The following is a 13622-nucleotide window of genomic DNA, read 5'->3' on the forward strand; positions in this document are numbered from 1 at the left end:
TCTTCCTCTCTTTTTTCCTCCTCTTTTCTTCTCAAAAATGGAGGGAGGCTCCATGATTTTTTGTTTGGGTCTAGGGGGGCTCGAGCCCCACTAGATCCAATAATGCCTCCGCCCCTGCCTATGCGCGCGCCTGCCATTCTGCCGCCCCTTGCCATTAGCGAGGCCACGGCCGCCCCTGCGCGCCGCGCCGTGTAGCGCGCGGGCTGGCCACATCCTGTAGGGGGCTAACACGAGATGTTGCAATGAGTCTTTTTGGATGTTGCAAAAGATGATTTATACTATTGCAATGGGTGATCAGTTTTATTCGATGTTTTGAATTTATGATTTCTGATGTTGCAACATATAATTTTGGATGTTCCAAATGGTAAGCGTCAATGTTGCAAACATTGTTTCTCTATGTTGCCATTTTTTAATAGACTGAAGTTGCAGCAAGAATTTTGCTCTTTTAATCCAGATGTTGTCATGCATTGCAGTACATGTTTTTGGATGTTGCAAAATTAATTTTTTATGTTGCAAGCATGTATTCTTGATGTTGTAACAGAGCTCCAATAAAAAAAAATTATCGGACATTCGGGCACTAGCAATGCTGTTTTTTCATTGTTTTAAACTTTGTGCCTTCCTCAATGTTGCATTGGGCCGATTTCAGCCGAAAAAACTACACATAATATGTGCCTTTTCCCTTTGTTGAAACCAATCTGTTAAGTGAACCGAGCTGACGGGGCCATCACTACAGCATCGTTGCTTTTATATTCTTCTTCATTTTGCTACCCGGTTCCTCCACTGTGTTCTTTCTTTTTTTAGCAGCCATTTTGTTGATCTCACGCGATTTTTGTTACAGGAGCTAAGACCATGGGGAGCATCACACCCATGGATACCACCACAATGTCCATGCTCTTGGCGATGGCCGGACCCCAGGGCTGGGCTGAGCTCCCAACTGGAATTCTGCACTCCATCATTCACCTGCTGAGCAGCACCCGCGACGTTCTCGCCTTCATCGCCACCTGCCCCACCTGGCGTGCTGCCTTCATGGAAGCCAAACCCACCTTCTGCGAGCAGCAAGCTCCTCCCACCTCTCATGATCCGAAGCTGCGCCCAGTTAAGCAACGATGCCCACCGCTCTGGTGTTCATTTGCTATTGTTATATGTTGGATCGGCTCTGAAGTTGGTGCTTGGATGAAGACCTGTAGTTTTTGTTATGATTCGAGTTGTCGGATTAATGGTCGAATATTTTTAATTTTTATGAGAATTTTTATAATTTTTTCTCTAAATTTTTAGAATGTCCACCTAAAATTTTAGGTAGCTTCATATCGAAACTTCTACAATTATAATTAGTAATAGCAGTAATAGTAAGATTTGCTATTGCAGTTTACTGGATCGGCTCTGAAGTTGGTGCTCGGGTAAAGACTTGTCTCTGTTATTGCTCGCTCTCTAGCATGTTTATAGATACAATGCAAAATGCTGCTGTTTTGGACTCTTGATCTGTATGTAAACCTTTTTTTTTCTCCGTTGAGGTTTGGGGCTTCGTTTCTGTTTTCTTTTTTTCTCTTCAAAATAGGATTCTAAACCCCATCCGTACTTGCATACGGGATGGAATCCTATTTTGAAGAGAAAAAAAAAGAGTCCGCTTGCTTCTTTTTTTTTTTAATATAAGCGATGCTTCACTTCCTTCTTCCGGGTCTCAAAGTCTAAACAGAGAACAGTGTCTTCACTAGAATGTGATGCAGGTGACTGAGACCACTAGAATGTGATGCAGGTTATTGGATCAGGTCTAAGGGGAACTTGAGATGCAAATTCTTGGAGCTTCGAACTAGCAGTAACTTTTGGAACCTTGTAGAAAGAGGAGAAGGGATTTATTCCATCAGGGAGGAAGCTTACTTGCTACAGCTATCTTTTGAACGATACTTGCTACAGCTATCGTCCTCCATTGCTAGTTGCAGCTACAGGCCTACGGGTCCGCCGGGGTGAGAGACTCCTTAACAAGTCTACGCGGCGGCGGCGAGGCGCGGGCGTTCACTTGGCGTCGGCGCTGCCCATGTCGACGGCGGGCCTCTCGACGTCCTCCATGTCCTCGCGCACAAACACCGCCTGGTCCAGCACCGACGGCCCAGGCTGCTCGTGCGGGCCGTCGGCGCCGCTGACGCTGCCGCTGCCGGCGGCCTCCTCCGCGGGGACGAAGACGCCCGTCTCCTGGTCGGGCACCCAGGCGTCGTCGGCCTCGGCGCCCACGTCTCCCAGCGCGTCGACCGCGTCGTCCGGGAGCAGCGTCGCGGATCGGTCCCCCTGGACCACCTCCACGTTCTTGCGGTTCATCGACGCCTCCACCTGCGCCGCGGTGACCGCCGCCGCCTCGCCGTGACGGTCGGCGCTCTGGTCCTCCTCCCGGCGAAGCTGGGTGCTGCTGTGCGACAAACCCCGAGCTCCTCCGCGCCTGCAAAGATCATCAGGGTCAGTCACACGTGCAAGGTTCGAGAACTTCCAGATCGAAAATGCATCCATGAACCCTGAACGGGCTCAGACGGTGCGCGATGTTACCTGCACGAGGAGAACGCGGCGGCGAGCCCACTCCGGCGGGCGGTGGCGATCGCTCTCGTGGCCATGGACATGGAGCAGCGGACAGGTAGCTAGCTAGCGGGAGCAAAGACTGGTCAGCGAAGAAGCGGATCTACCGTGGGCCGGAGAGCAGAGCAAGAACTTATCGCCTATCGGTACGGTACGGTCGTCCTCTCGCCTTGCTGCTGGTCTGGACCTGGATGAGGATCCCTCCCTTGTTAGTTTACTGCTCCCGGATCGGGGACGCGACGATGTGTGCAGAGTGCAGAGGAGGCGGTCTCTGGTCAGTAATGGCGTGGCGACACGATGCCATAGGGGTTGGGCGCGGCAGTTTTATAGGACCCGGGCGCTGCTCGCCGGTCGGTGGACGAAAACGAGAGAGAGAGAGAGACACGAGGCCGGCGGCTACGGCCAGAGTGTAGAGGCGACGTCGCTGGCTGCGTGCCACCGGCCACCGCCCTTTTTGCTCACGCGTCAGCAGGCCTCTGATTCTGAAGAAAACAACCTGTAGGAGTTCAGTCAAAACGCGAGATCTTCCGAGACGGGGGGTGATCTACGCAAGCTGTTTCTACCTGACAAAATTTACAGCCGTGTCATTTCTAACAGACACGCACGCAGATGCAGATAAGCGTCGTGCGGGCCACTGAAGAAGCGCCTCGATCGGCGGCAAGATTCTTGCCAAGAGGTGGCCGGCCATCTTCATTCTTCATCTCACAATGAGAGGACACCTGGAAGCTGGGGTTGAAGCAACTAGCCCAACAAATCTTTCATCAGTAGGCATCAGTAGGCAAGGCACATATTCCAGTCACCCAGCACGACACACACAGATCACTTGACAGCTGACACCTCAGAGAGGGCACACAAACAAAGCTGAGGCCGCGCAGCGTAAGAACGATGATCCGGGATGACAAATGTCTAAAGCAAATATGCTTCCGCAGAGACAAGACTGCACTGGACGAAAGGCAGCACTCATTTATTCAGACAGACCAAGTACTACTAATCTGTGGACACAGCACAGGCAGCTTGTAGTTGCAGCAACAACCATCAGTTTCCCACTGTGTGCCCAGTTTGGTCCATCAAAGCCTGAACATGCAGTTGAAAGTTCAGGTTCGGAACTTCAAATCTAACAAAGGCGAGCGAAACATCGACAAGTGCGAGGGCAGCTGATCAAGGCTCTACCTGATCAAGGCTTGAGATCCTTGACGATGAAGTTCTGCCGGCTGATGGGGTTCATGACCACCGGAGGCCCTGCGGTGCGACCGTGCGAGGCCAGGCCTGGAACTTCTTGTCCGTCGCCTCCCACCACTCCTTGTCCGACACAGTCCTTGGTGTTGTGCCTGATCACCATTCAGTACAGATATTAACAGGAGCAGGGATGTTTTGCGGTGGCAGCATGAGGATCGGGCACCCTTCCTTACCTCCGAAAACCTTCTTCTGCGCCACCAGGACGTCGGAACCATATGCGATGGCGAAGGAGGCAGCAAGGCCAGCGATGATGTACTTGCCAGACATTGCTGAAACCACACCACTTAACACAGGAAATGGTTGGTTACTGATACAGGAAAGGAAAGTGTTACAAACTAGATGAGTAAACAGGAAGCAACCTCAAACCATATGTGCAATGCAAGACAGGAAACAAAAGGCAAGTAACAGAGGCATGGTTCACATGGAAATATTTAAGTATATTATCTTTTTGACAGGCTCACGGGGCTACAAAACCTTGTGCTACATTAAGAGGTTTGCACCAAGCATGCCATTTGGTTGGAAATGGAATCTGCGGCAAGCCCGACCCAAAAGGGCCCCGCCGTTCGGATGAGCATATTCGGCTGGGCTGGCTGGGCTGATCAGCCCACCCGCCCCATAGGCGTTCGGCAGCACCAGCTGAACCACGCGCTTTTTTCTTTTTTATATTTAAAAAAATCAAAATTTCAAAAATATACGTCCGTTTTGAAAAGTATCAAAAATACCCCCCGGTCGCCCCCTCATAGGGCGACAGGCCCTTAGTGTAATTTTTTTTTCAAATTCGCAACGAGGTCCCTGGGAAAAAAAATGCAAGGGGCCTGTCGCCCCCCCCCCCTCGGGCGACAGGGGGCCCCGCCCAGAGGCGCAGCAGGGGGGCCTGTCCCCCGGGCGACAGGGGGGCCTGTCGCCCCCCCCCCCTCGGGCGACCGGGGTACCCGCGGCTATATAAGCCTCCGACCCCCCTTCCCTCCTCATTTGAGCCCGAAAATTCCACCAAAAATCCAGAAAAAAAATAGAGGGGTGAGGAGAAGGGAAGCGGCGAAGCCCTGCCGGATTCAGCACTTGTGATCTGCAGATTAGTACATTTAGTTTATATATTGTTCCATTGGTATTATAGAGTAATTTAATTTAATTAGTGCTATAGTAGAACCATTTAAGTAGGAGTTTAATGATACTTTAGTTTTTAGTTACGTAGTAGTAAATTAGTTTAGAAAATTAGTACTACGCATTTATTATTACAATTGCAGTACTATTAGAAACGTGTTTATAAATTAATTATGATTTAGAATAGAATTTGGCATATGCAGTATAGAATTTGAGTGTCATCACGTAGTTATGAATACTTATACGTTGTAGTTGAATTTCATACTTAGTTTTTACGGATTATTGAATAAGGTAGTGAAGTAAAGAGTATAACTTGATAAGTATTCTGTGATATACAGATATGTCGAGCAAGATGCAGTTTCAAGTATTTTATGGTGACTACAATATTTTGTATGGGTCAAATGGAGTAGATCTTTCTGCCTTTAAGTGCACATCTAGCGCCATAGATAAACCTCTGGAAAGGAGTTTTGGTTCCATATGTAAGTGGCTGCAACGTGGGTTCCGTGTTGATCCGTTGACACATGTGATCACCGTCCAGTCTCTTGTTAATTGGGAGGTAGAAAGTGATTCATGGGAATTGATGATGATACACAGCACTGATGACTGGCAGAAATACATGCAAGCAGCTCTAGAGCGTGGGTGGCCTCTGGCCATTCTTGTTCAAATCCGGGAGAAGACACAAAATGAAATCCAACATGGTGCAGATCAAGCAACTCCGAGTATTCGAAGAGAGATCAATTATGTTGAGCAAGATGAGTCAGAAGAGACAGAGAACCAAAACATGGGACCACAGAGCCTTGCTGATGAGGGAGAGAGGATACATAGCATTGTGACAGAGCACACTTGTTTGCTGTCAGAAGTTCTTCCCTCGCATCGCAATATATCATGCGACTTTGTTGCAAAACAAATATATGGGTTGATTATGGACAACCTAAATTATGAGCCGAAAATGATTGTTCGACACATTGAGCAGACTTACCAGTACACCATTAGTTATTTGAAGGCATGGCGGGCTAAACAAAGGGTGTTCGAGATGCGGTTCGGCACATACAAGGCATCATATGATAACCTACCTCGTATGTTATCTCAGGTTGCTGCTAGAAATCCTGGAAGCTTTTATGACACATACCTTGTACCAGCCGTGACTAGGGGGCAAAGAATTATGCAACGAGCCTTCTTTTGCATATATATTTGTGTTAGAGCATTTCAGTGTTGTCTTCCAGTGATCTGCATTGATGGCACATTTCTGACTGGAAGGTATAAAGGTCAGATACTCACCGCAATCGGGGTAGATTGCAACAACCAAATAGTTTCACTCGTATTTGCATTTGTTGAGAATAAGAACTTAGACAGTTGGTATTGGTTCCTTGAACGAGTGAAGGTTCATGTTGTTGCTGCACGTCCAGATGTGTGCCTTATTAGCGATAGGCATGCAGGTCTGCTGCAATCAATACTGAAATTGCAACGTGGAACTGCGACAACGCCTTCATTGTGCGCCTATAAATACTCCCAAGTTTGTGAACTCCCAGCACAACTCAAACACCAAACCTCATTGTATACCCAATGTCTGGAGGTGGATCTAGCGGGAAGAATTACTATGGTTTTGGGAAAGAAAAAGGGGGAAGAAAGGGAGACCCCATAATATGGGAGGGGCCTCTTGAACCTGATTCCTTTCCGGAACCAGTGTTTGAGTTTCCGCCACAGCACAAGAGTGAATTTACCAATGAAACTCTTCTTCGACAATACGATAACCGTAGAGAACCGTGGCCAAAATGCAGACATGGTGAGGACTGCTTAGTGCAGATGTGCACCGACGGGATGGATGGCGGTCGGCATTTCTTTAAATGTCCACACACATGGGTAATAGTCGGTTGTTTCATTTCCTTATCTTCAATGAGACACTTTACATGAAATTTGTTTTGCAGTATTCCGATGCTCCAGAAAACTGTGGTTTTACTAGGTGGGTAGATCCTGCACCAATTGATTCTGTTCAGGAGTTCATTGAGTAACTCCAGATAAAGATCTTTGATCTGGAATGCAAGGTGAACCATTATGAGGAAGTTAGCGAGGGTAACAAAGATGACGAAGTTGATGATACCAGCAATGCAGCCGGTTCACAGGATGAACCATGCACTATTCCTTACTGCAACTGCCCTTGTCACAAGAAGAAGGGCCCTGCGCCTCCGGCACCACCGCCTGCACCACCTGCAATGGGTGGATACTGCGGAGAAGGCTCAACGCAGTTTGCTACGTGGGGGTACAGCTACTAGGACTACCCTAGTGCTAGTGACATGCTGCATCGTTGTGTTTATTTTGTTTTTTTAAATTACCTAAGGCATGTTAGGTTAGTCCGGAATCTGTTTACCGTAGTTTGCAACGGGTTCTGACATGCCACTGCATATGTGATGTGTGTTTCATTATCGTTGTATTATGATGTAAAATTTGATGGTTCACATTACGTAATGCATTTCTTAGTTCTTATTTATTATCGTTATATTAATTACATGTGTGCTTTTAGTATTCTAGTGACATGAAAAGCTCCGAGGGCCATGTCCGTGCCCAGCAGAGGCCTAAGAGGGTCCAACGCCATAGGGGTGGTTAGATATATCTGATGTTTGTATCTCTGATATTTATTTGTAATGAGATAGCTGTGGACCGCTTATTTATACACTTCAACGTTCGTCTCTGATCACTCTCGTATTTTCTATTAAATACAATAGATGGTATGTTTATATTTCGATGCTCCATTACGACTAAGTACGATTCAAACTCGACATTATGTACATGTCCAGTGAATGCAAGTTAGGTACGAGACATACATACAAGCATAATACAACATTAACAATACTAAATGCGAATACATCTTAAACCGATGAATATCATATGTTATAGATCATGGCATGAAATTTTTAGGTCATCATCCCAGTTGACAGATGGTGGTGCTGCAGGTGGTGTAGTATGGCTCGATGAACCTCTTGGCTTTCCCTTTCTCTCTTTTCTGGATCAACGTTCATGTACAGGGGGAGGAACATCATGTGTTGGAGGCCATGGTTTGGGGGCATGAAGTCATCCATGTCGTCATCCCAGTTAACACAAATTTGTGCTGCAGGTGGTGCAACATTACTTGACGAACCTCTTGTCTTTCCCTTTGTCTCTTTTCTGATTCTAGGTTCATGTAAAGGGGGAGGAACATCATGTGTTGGAGGCTATGATTTGGGGGGCATGAAGTCATCCATGTCGTCATCCCAGTTAACACAATTTGGTGGTTGAGATGCTGCAGCATGACTCGACGAACCTCCGGGCATCAGTTCTTGCGCAGGCCAAGTACTATCACCCGAAGATCTTATCCACCTCCTTCGTCTGGTTTGCGGCATAAGTCCACCGAAGATACATACCAATTTATGGAAATTTGGTATCATTTTGTTAATCAACTCCGTGTCCTCGGGGTAATCCTAGCATATAATTAAAAAATAATGTTACTATTTCATAAATATGGATTCGAAATGACGGACGGGATTACAACTGAATGAGAGTTAGCTTAATGTGCATCTCATACACCTCTGGCCACATCCATATCTTACAAGAACTTTGTAAGAATCCAATGATATTAGGATGATTCGCTAGTTCACATACTTTTATGTATATCTTCCGACATTCTAGCATGTGTCCCTTTACATCTTGCGTCGTAATACCTCGAAATAATGTGAAATCTTTAAACTCTACTACTTTAGACAACACCATCTCTATCGTACCATCCGCTAACGGATCCAACTTCTTACTGATAACAAGATGGGTCATGATATCAAGTATTATACTAGATTTTTTTCGGTCCATGAAAATCATCCACAATTGGAGGCAGCCATTGCCTTATGCTGCAATATCAATAAGGTACTTTCATAATTCTATTCTAATTCATAATTAATTTAAAAACAAGTCTGTAATAGTACTGAAATTGTAATACTAAACAAGTGTTCTAAAGCACCAAATCTAATTCAGCTAATCCACTAATTAAATTAAATTATTATACAATATTAATGGATTCATACGGAAGTTACCTGTAGATCAGGAGTACGCAATTCGGCAGAGCTTCGCCGCTTTTCTTCTCCTCATCCCTCTCTTTTTTTCTGAATTTTTAGGCTCAAATGACAAAGGGAATGACGGCCAGGACTTATATAGGGGGAGGGACCCTGTCGCCCCCCCAACGGGCGACAGGCCCCTGTCGCTCCTGGGGTGGGCGACAGGCCCATGTCGCCCGTTGGGGGGGGCGACAGGCCCCCCTGCATTTTTTTTTGCCCAGGGACCTCCTTGCGAATTTGAAAAAAAAATTATACTTAGGGCCTGTCGCTCAATAGGGGGGCGACCGGGGGTATTTTTGAAATTTTTCAAAACGGACATATATTTTTGAATTTTTGATTTTTTTAATATAAAAAAGAAAAAAGCGCTACTCTACTCCACCGCAAAGACCAACTCAGCATTCTTGAGAGGGACAACACAGGACCAGCATGAAATTCGGCCCACCAAGGACAGAGCCCATATAGGCCCTTTCTCCGCGAGACTGGCCTGGCCCTGCTTTGCCACTGGAGAGCAAAGTACAAGTCCCCACCCCACGCCCACGGCCGAGGCGCGATGGCCGCCGGACCGCCGCCGCGGGGATCCTCCTCCTCCTCCCACCACCACCACCCGCCTCCCCCGCCACCGCCCAAGATCCTCCTCGCCAAGCCGCCCCTGCCGCATGCCTCGTCCTCCGACGCCGACGACGACGGCGGGGGCCCAGGTGGGGCCGGGGGCCGCGCGCGCCAGGCGCCGCAGCCGGGATCGCTCAGCCTCGTATCCGACTCGTGGGAGGCCCACACCGACAAGATCCTACCGGTGCGTGCTGTCAGTTTTCACGGCCAGTGCAGAGGACTTAACCTTTGCTGGTTTCCATATGTACAAGAGGAGGCTAGTTTTCGATGCCAGGCAGATAGGGTATACTGATGGCCGGTGCAGCTAGTTTTAAGGCTAAGAAGTGTATGCCTTTAGTGTTTTCGTTATTATATCGCATTGTTCAGTCTAGCTGTTGCCTTAATCCTTATTGTGAAGTAGTTCTTTTTAAATGTGTAATCTTAGTTTTTAGTATTCTTATTCTTATTCTTTGTTGGTCTTGGTTCTCAAATAAGGCTCCTCTACACATTGGGTTATTGTGAATTTTGTTACTTGTTCATGGTAATAGATGCTCTTAACATGCGATGACATGCTCTTAAAAACAACCCTTCCCCAGACCCCGCACAATGCGGGAAGCCTACGGCACTGGGTACGCCCTTTTTCTATTGATTGTACTCGTTCGTGTGCAGTTTTGCTACGATTCTTTGGACATGATGCTACAGTTAGAAGGGATGGGATTTTAATGCGAGAAAATTAGTGAGAGGTTCTTTTAATTATTCCTCAGAGCTTACTAGTGCTGGCCATGTATTGCAGTATTTGACCGAGAACAATGATTTCATGGTCATTGGGGTAATTGGTCCTCCTGGTGTAGGCAAGTCAACCATCATGAACGAGCTTTATGGATATGATGCAAGCTCACCTGGTACAATACAGCTTTACTTTCTGTTATTTTCTTTTTCTGTGTTGAGGAAACATTCCAATCTGCATCAGTTGTTGTAGCAGTATGCAATTATAGGCATTACTGTGTAGATGCGCTTTGCAGTTAATGGCATGAACACTGTTCCTAATGTTTCCACCAAATAAAATGTAACTGCCTGCCCAGATTCTATCTTCCTCAGTATAAGCATTATAGAACCTCATTTGTGTCCATAAGGCTGCTGAGCACTCCATTTTTTTTGGCTCATGATTTGTTCTATTCTAACACTTGGATCAGTCAAAGCTAATATTGTTGAACATTGTCTTTAGGTATGCTTCCTCCTTTTCCTACACAAACCGAGGAAGTCAAATTGATGGGGAAACACTGTACTATTGGTATTGACCTCAGGATTTCTAATGAGCGAGTCATACTCCTTGACACTCAGGTGAGATTAAGTTATTTTTATTCTTTTTCTTCAATCCAAATGCTAAAAAAATGTTCCAGATATCTTGCTTGTCAGTCAATTTGTCAAATGAAATCATTTTTGCCCTGCAGCCAGTGTACAGTCCCTCTGTTCTAATTGACATGCTGAGCGTGAGGCCAGATGCTTCATCCATAATCCCTGTCCTTAATGGTGACCCCTTATCAGCAGACCTGGCTCATGAGCTAATGGGAATCCAGGTAAAGACTAAACTTCAGTTGTTAAACTTGGTTGTGCTACTGCTAGCGCGTTGGGCAATACCTAATAATTGATCAATATTTTCTGTTTTCTGCAAGGAATTTCTGTAGCTTGGTGTTTTCTTGGCATCTGTTTGTAATATATTGTTGGTCGTGTCAGAAGGGATGAATGATTTGTCCATGTGGGAGCTCATGCTTACAGTAAGTTATCTGCTATAATTTGTACCTTCCATTGTCATTCTATTAGCCCATCAGCCCCATCTCAAAGAACAGAGAAAATTACGTCTATAGCTTCTTGGTTGAGGGTCTGAGTTTTCACATAACTTCCTAGAAAAGTGACCTTTTTTTAATAAAATGTTTCGCCAATTAGTGTTTTAATGATTTTATAATTGTACATGTTTGTGCCGTCACATTTTTCTGACATATCCTAAGTAAATAAGTTGTTTTTTGGGAGTTTGTTTTTTGGAATAAGGCTAAATGAATGTTCCGGACTTCCGGTACACTTTTGCAGGTTGATTTACTGAAGCACAACATACCAGATCCATCCTTGTTGACCCCATCAGCATCCCAAGACAAGGAAAACAAAAATGATGACCAATCAGGCAGTGAAGACTACCTTTCTGATCTCTGTTTTGTGCATGCTAGGTCAGTATTACTCGCTGCTATGGCCCTCTTTTTGTTAGGGAAACTTATGTGATCGTTTGTATTTTGATGAACAAAGAGATCTATGCACTCTGTGTCTTGGTAAAAGCATTTATTTTTTCTTTTTGAAAAAAAGAACATCTTAACGTAATATTTCCACACCTAAATCAGCTCTGTACTCGTTTTCTAAATCTAAATACATACAGAGTTTTAATTGTTATGTCTTTCTGATGGAGCAGATTGCGGGGACAAGATTTTTCTCCTTCAAAACATACGCTTCTTAGAAAAGCTCTTGAGAAGCACTTCAGCTCGTCCTCTTTTAGAATTGGTTGTACCAGTGCGACAGGCCAAGTTTCTGATTCATCAGTTTCTTCAAGTGCGAAAGTTGAGGACATGGCCTCCAGCCGGCAAGATATATTTCTTCTTCCCCTGAGAGGACATGACAACTCAGCAAAGTTTGAGTATGGAACACACTCATGCATGCTGGGAATGCTTCGCGATCAGGTATGGTTAGTTGGTTACTACAATTAGGAGTTTGCATGATATAAAGGGAATATTTACCAGGCTTGAGAATCCTACAATTTTTCCAACATAGCTTATGAATTGATAATGTGTCAGTTACATGGGACAATGTTTTCTTTTCTCAAACACGCAGCCGTTCCGCTGGTTCCAGATCAACCAAACACCTGGATTAATTAGTGAATTGAACCCTTTGCACTTTCAACTTGTCCATTGCCTCAGCCTTCCGCCACCATTCTGCAAAACTGTCATCAGCAAGCTGGTTGACTAAGATCTGGTGGTCCAAAGCTTGACAACAGGCTGTACCAATTACCAAACCTCCCTTGCAAACACACACGATATGAGCTTTATTTGCACATGTTCATCCACCTGATCGCATATGGGGACATTTATCTGGGTGTGCTACGCTGCGTCGAGCTTTGCCTGTCGGCTGTCCAACTACATGGGACAAATTAAAGATTCTGTTAAGGTCTAACACAACATTTTTCTTATGTTACTCTAGTCCCAGACCTATTTTAAAGTCCAATAACCTATTCCTTTCAAAACACTAATTGTCATCCAATCATCATTCTCACCCGTAGTCTAGTAAATCATAGGAATCGCTACTTGTTTTACTGCTTTTATTAAGTGGACTAGTTGAATTAATTTGAGAAGCTAAGGTTACCTCACGTCCGTCCTTTTGAACTCATTCCAGTCAAGATCTGGTCAAGTCAGTCTAATATGAATACTTGTGCGTTTGCAGATCCTGTCATGGCCGGCAAGGTCATTCTCAAAGAATCTGTCAGAGCGCGACTGGTTGAGAAGCTCAGCGAAGATCTGGGACATGGTGAAGAAATCCCCCGTCATTGCGGACTACTGCAAGGCACTTCAGAGCTCAGGGTTGTTTAGGAAGTAGCACTAGTCAAGCAGCTGTCTGTCTGTAGTGCCTCGTCCCTGTCCGTTACTTGGGTTGACTCAATAGAATTACTGTTAGATCAGATGAACCTGATGCTCAATGTATACTGGCTTTCTCGTGTCGTGATATGTTTCTAGGTACCGCTATGTGTGTGTGCTGAATTTCAGGTTGCCCTTGCTTCCCTCATTCAGTAGTCAGCGTATACTTTGAACTACGAAGCCAGTGTGCTCTCCAGACGTTCATTCGACCATCTGTCTGTTTGTGGATAAGCCAGTGTGATAAGCTTGGTCAGCATTTGGGTGGATCAAACAGACCTGTGTGCTGCCTTGTTTTCTTGGTCAGTTCTGTCTGAAGTGTGAACAGAGCCACCGGATTCCAGTTCCGTGCAGGGCCCATGCTTCTCCAAGGGCAGTGGCCGTCATTACTCGTGTG

The 13622-nt window shown here is 45.7% G+C and overlaps 2 protein-coding genes and 1 pseudogene across 2 annotated transcripts; 1 reads left to right on the forward strand and 2 right to left on the reverse strand.

The window, feature by feature from the left end:
• Positions 1–1446: 1446 nt before the first annotated feature.
• On the reverse strand, positions 1447–3034 carry LOC120668917. Its single transcript, XM_039948725.1, has 2 exons — positions 2533–3034; positions 1447–2428 (listed from the first exon to the last, which is right to left on the reverse strand). The coding sequence occupies exons 1-2, from the start codon at positions 2601–2603 to the stop codon at positions 2011–2013; spliced, it is 489 nt and encodes a 162-aa protein (XP_039804659.1). The 5' UTR covers positions 2604–3034; the 3' UTR covers positions 1447–2010.
• Positions 3035–3341: 307 nt separating this feature from the next.
• On the reverse strand, positions 3342–4291 carry LOC120671223 (annotated as a pseudogene).
• Positions 4292–9463: 5172 nt separating this feature from the next.
• On the forward strand, positions 9464–13499 carry LOC120669566 (protein SMG9-like). The gene is made up of 8 exons (XM_039949351.1): positions 9464–9765; positions 10354–10462; positions 10786–10901; positions 11012–11137; positions 11246–11335; positions 11646–11779; positions 12016–12280; positions 13038–13499. The coding sequence occupies exons 1-8, from the start codon at positions 9523–9525 to the stop codon at positions 13188–13190; spliced, it is 1236 nt and encodes a 411-aa protein (XP_039805285.1). The 5' UTR covers positions 9464–9522; the 3' UTR covers positions 13191–13499.
• The last annotated feature ends 123 nt before the right edge of the window (positions 13500–13622 follow it).

Source organism: Panicum virgatum, chromosome 4N, assembly GCF_016808335.1.
Source record: "Panicum virgatum strain AP13 chromosome 4N, P.virgatum_v5, whole genome shotgun sequence".
NCBI classification, from domain to species: Eukaryota; Viridiplantae; Streptophyta; class Magnoliopsida; order Poales; family Poaceae; genus Panicum; species Panicum virgatum.

Coding starts and splice junctions, on each gene's coding strand:
- LOC120669566 (XM_039949351.1), top strand. CDS start 9,523: ATGGCCGCCGGACCGCCGCCGCGGGGATCCTCCTCCTCCTCCCACCAC. Junction 10,463..10,785: donor ATATGATGCAAGCTCACCTG/GTACAATACAGC, acceptor CATTGTCTTTAG/GTATGCTTCCTCCTTTTCCT. Junction 11,138..11,245: donor ATGAGCTAATGGGAATCCAG/GTAAAGACTAAA, acceptor GAATTTCTGTAG/CTTGGTGTTTTCTTGGCATC.
- LOC120668917 (XM_039948725.1), bottom strand. CDS start 2,603: ATGTCCATGGCCACGAGAGCGATCGCCACCGCCCGCCGGAGTGGGCTC. Junction 2,429..2,532: donor GCCGCGTTCTCCTCGTGCAG/GTAACATCGCGC, acceptor TGATCTTTGCAG/GCGCGGAGGAGCTCGGGGTT.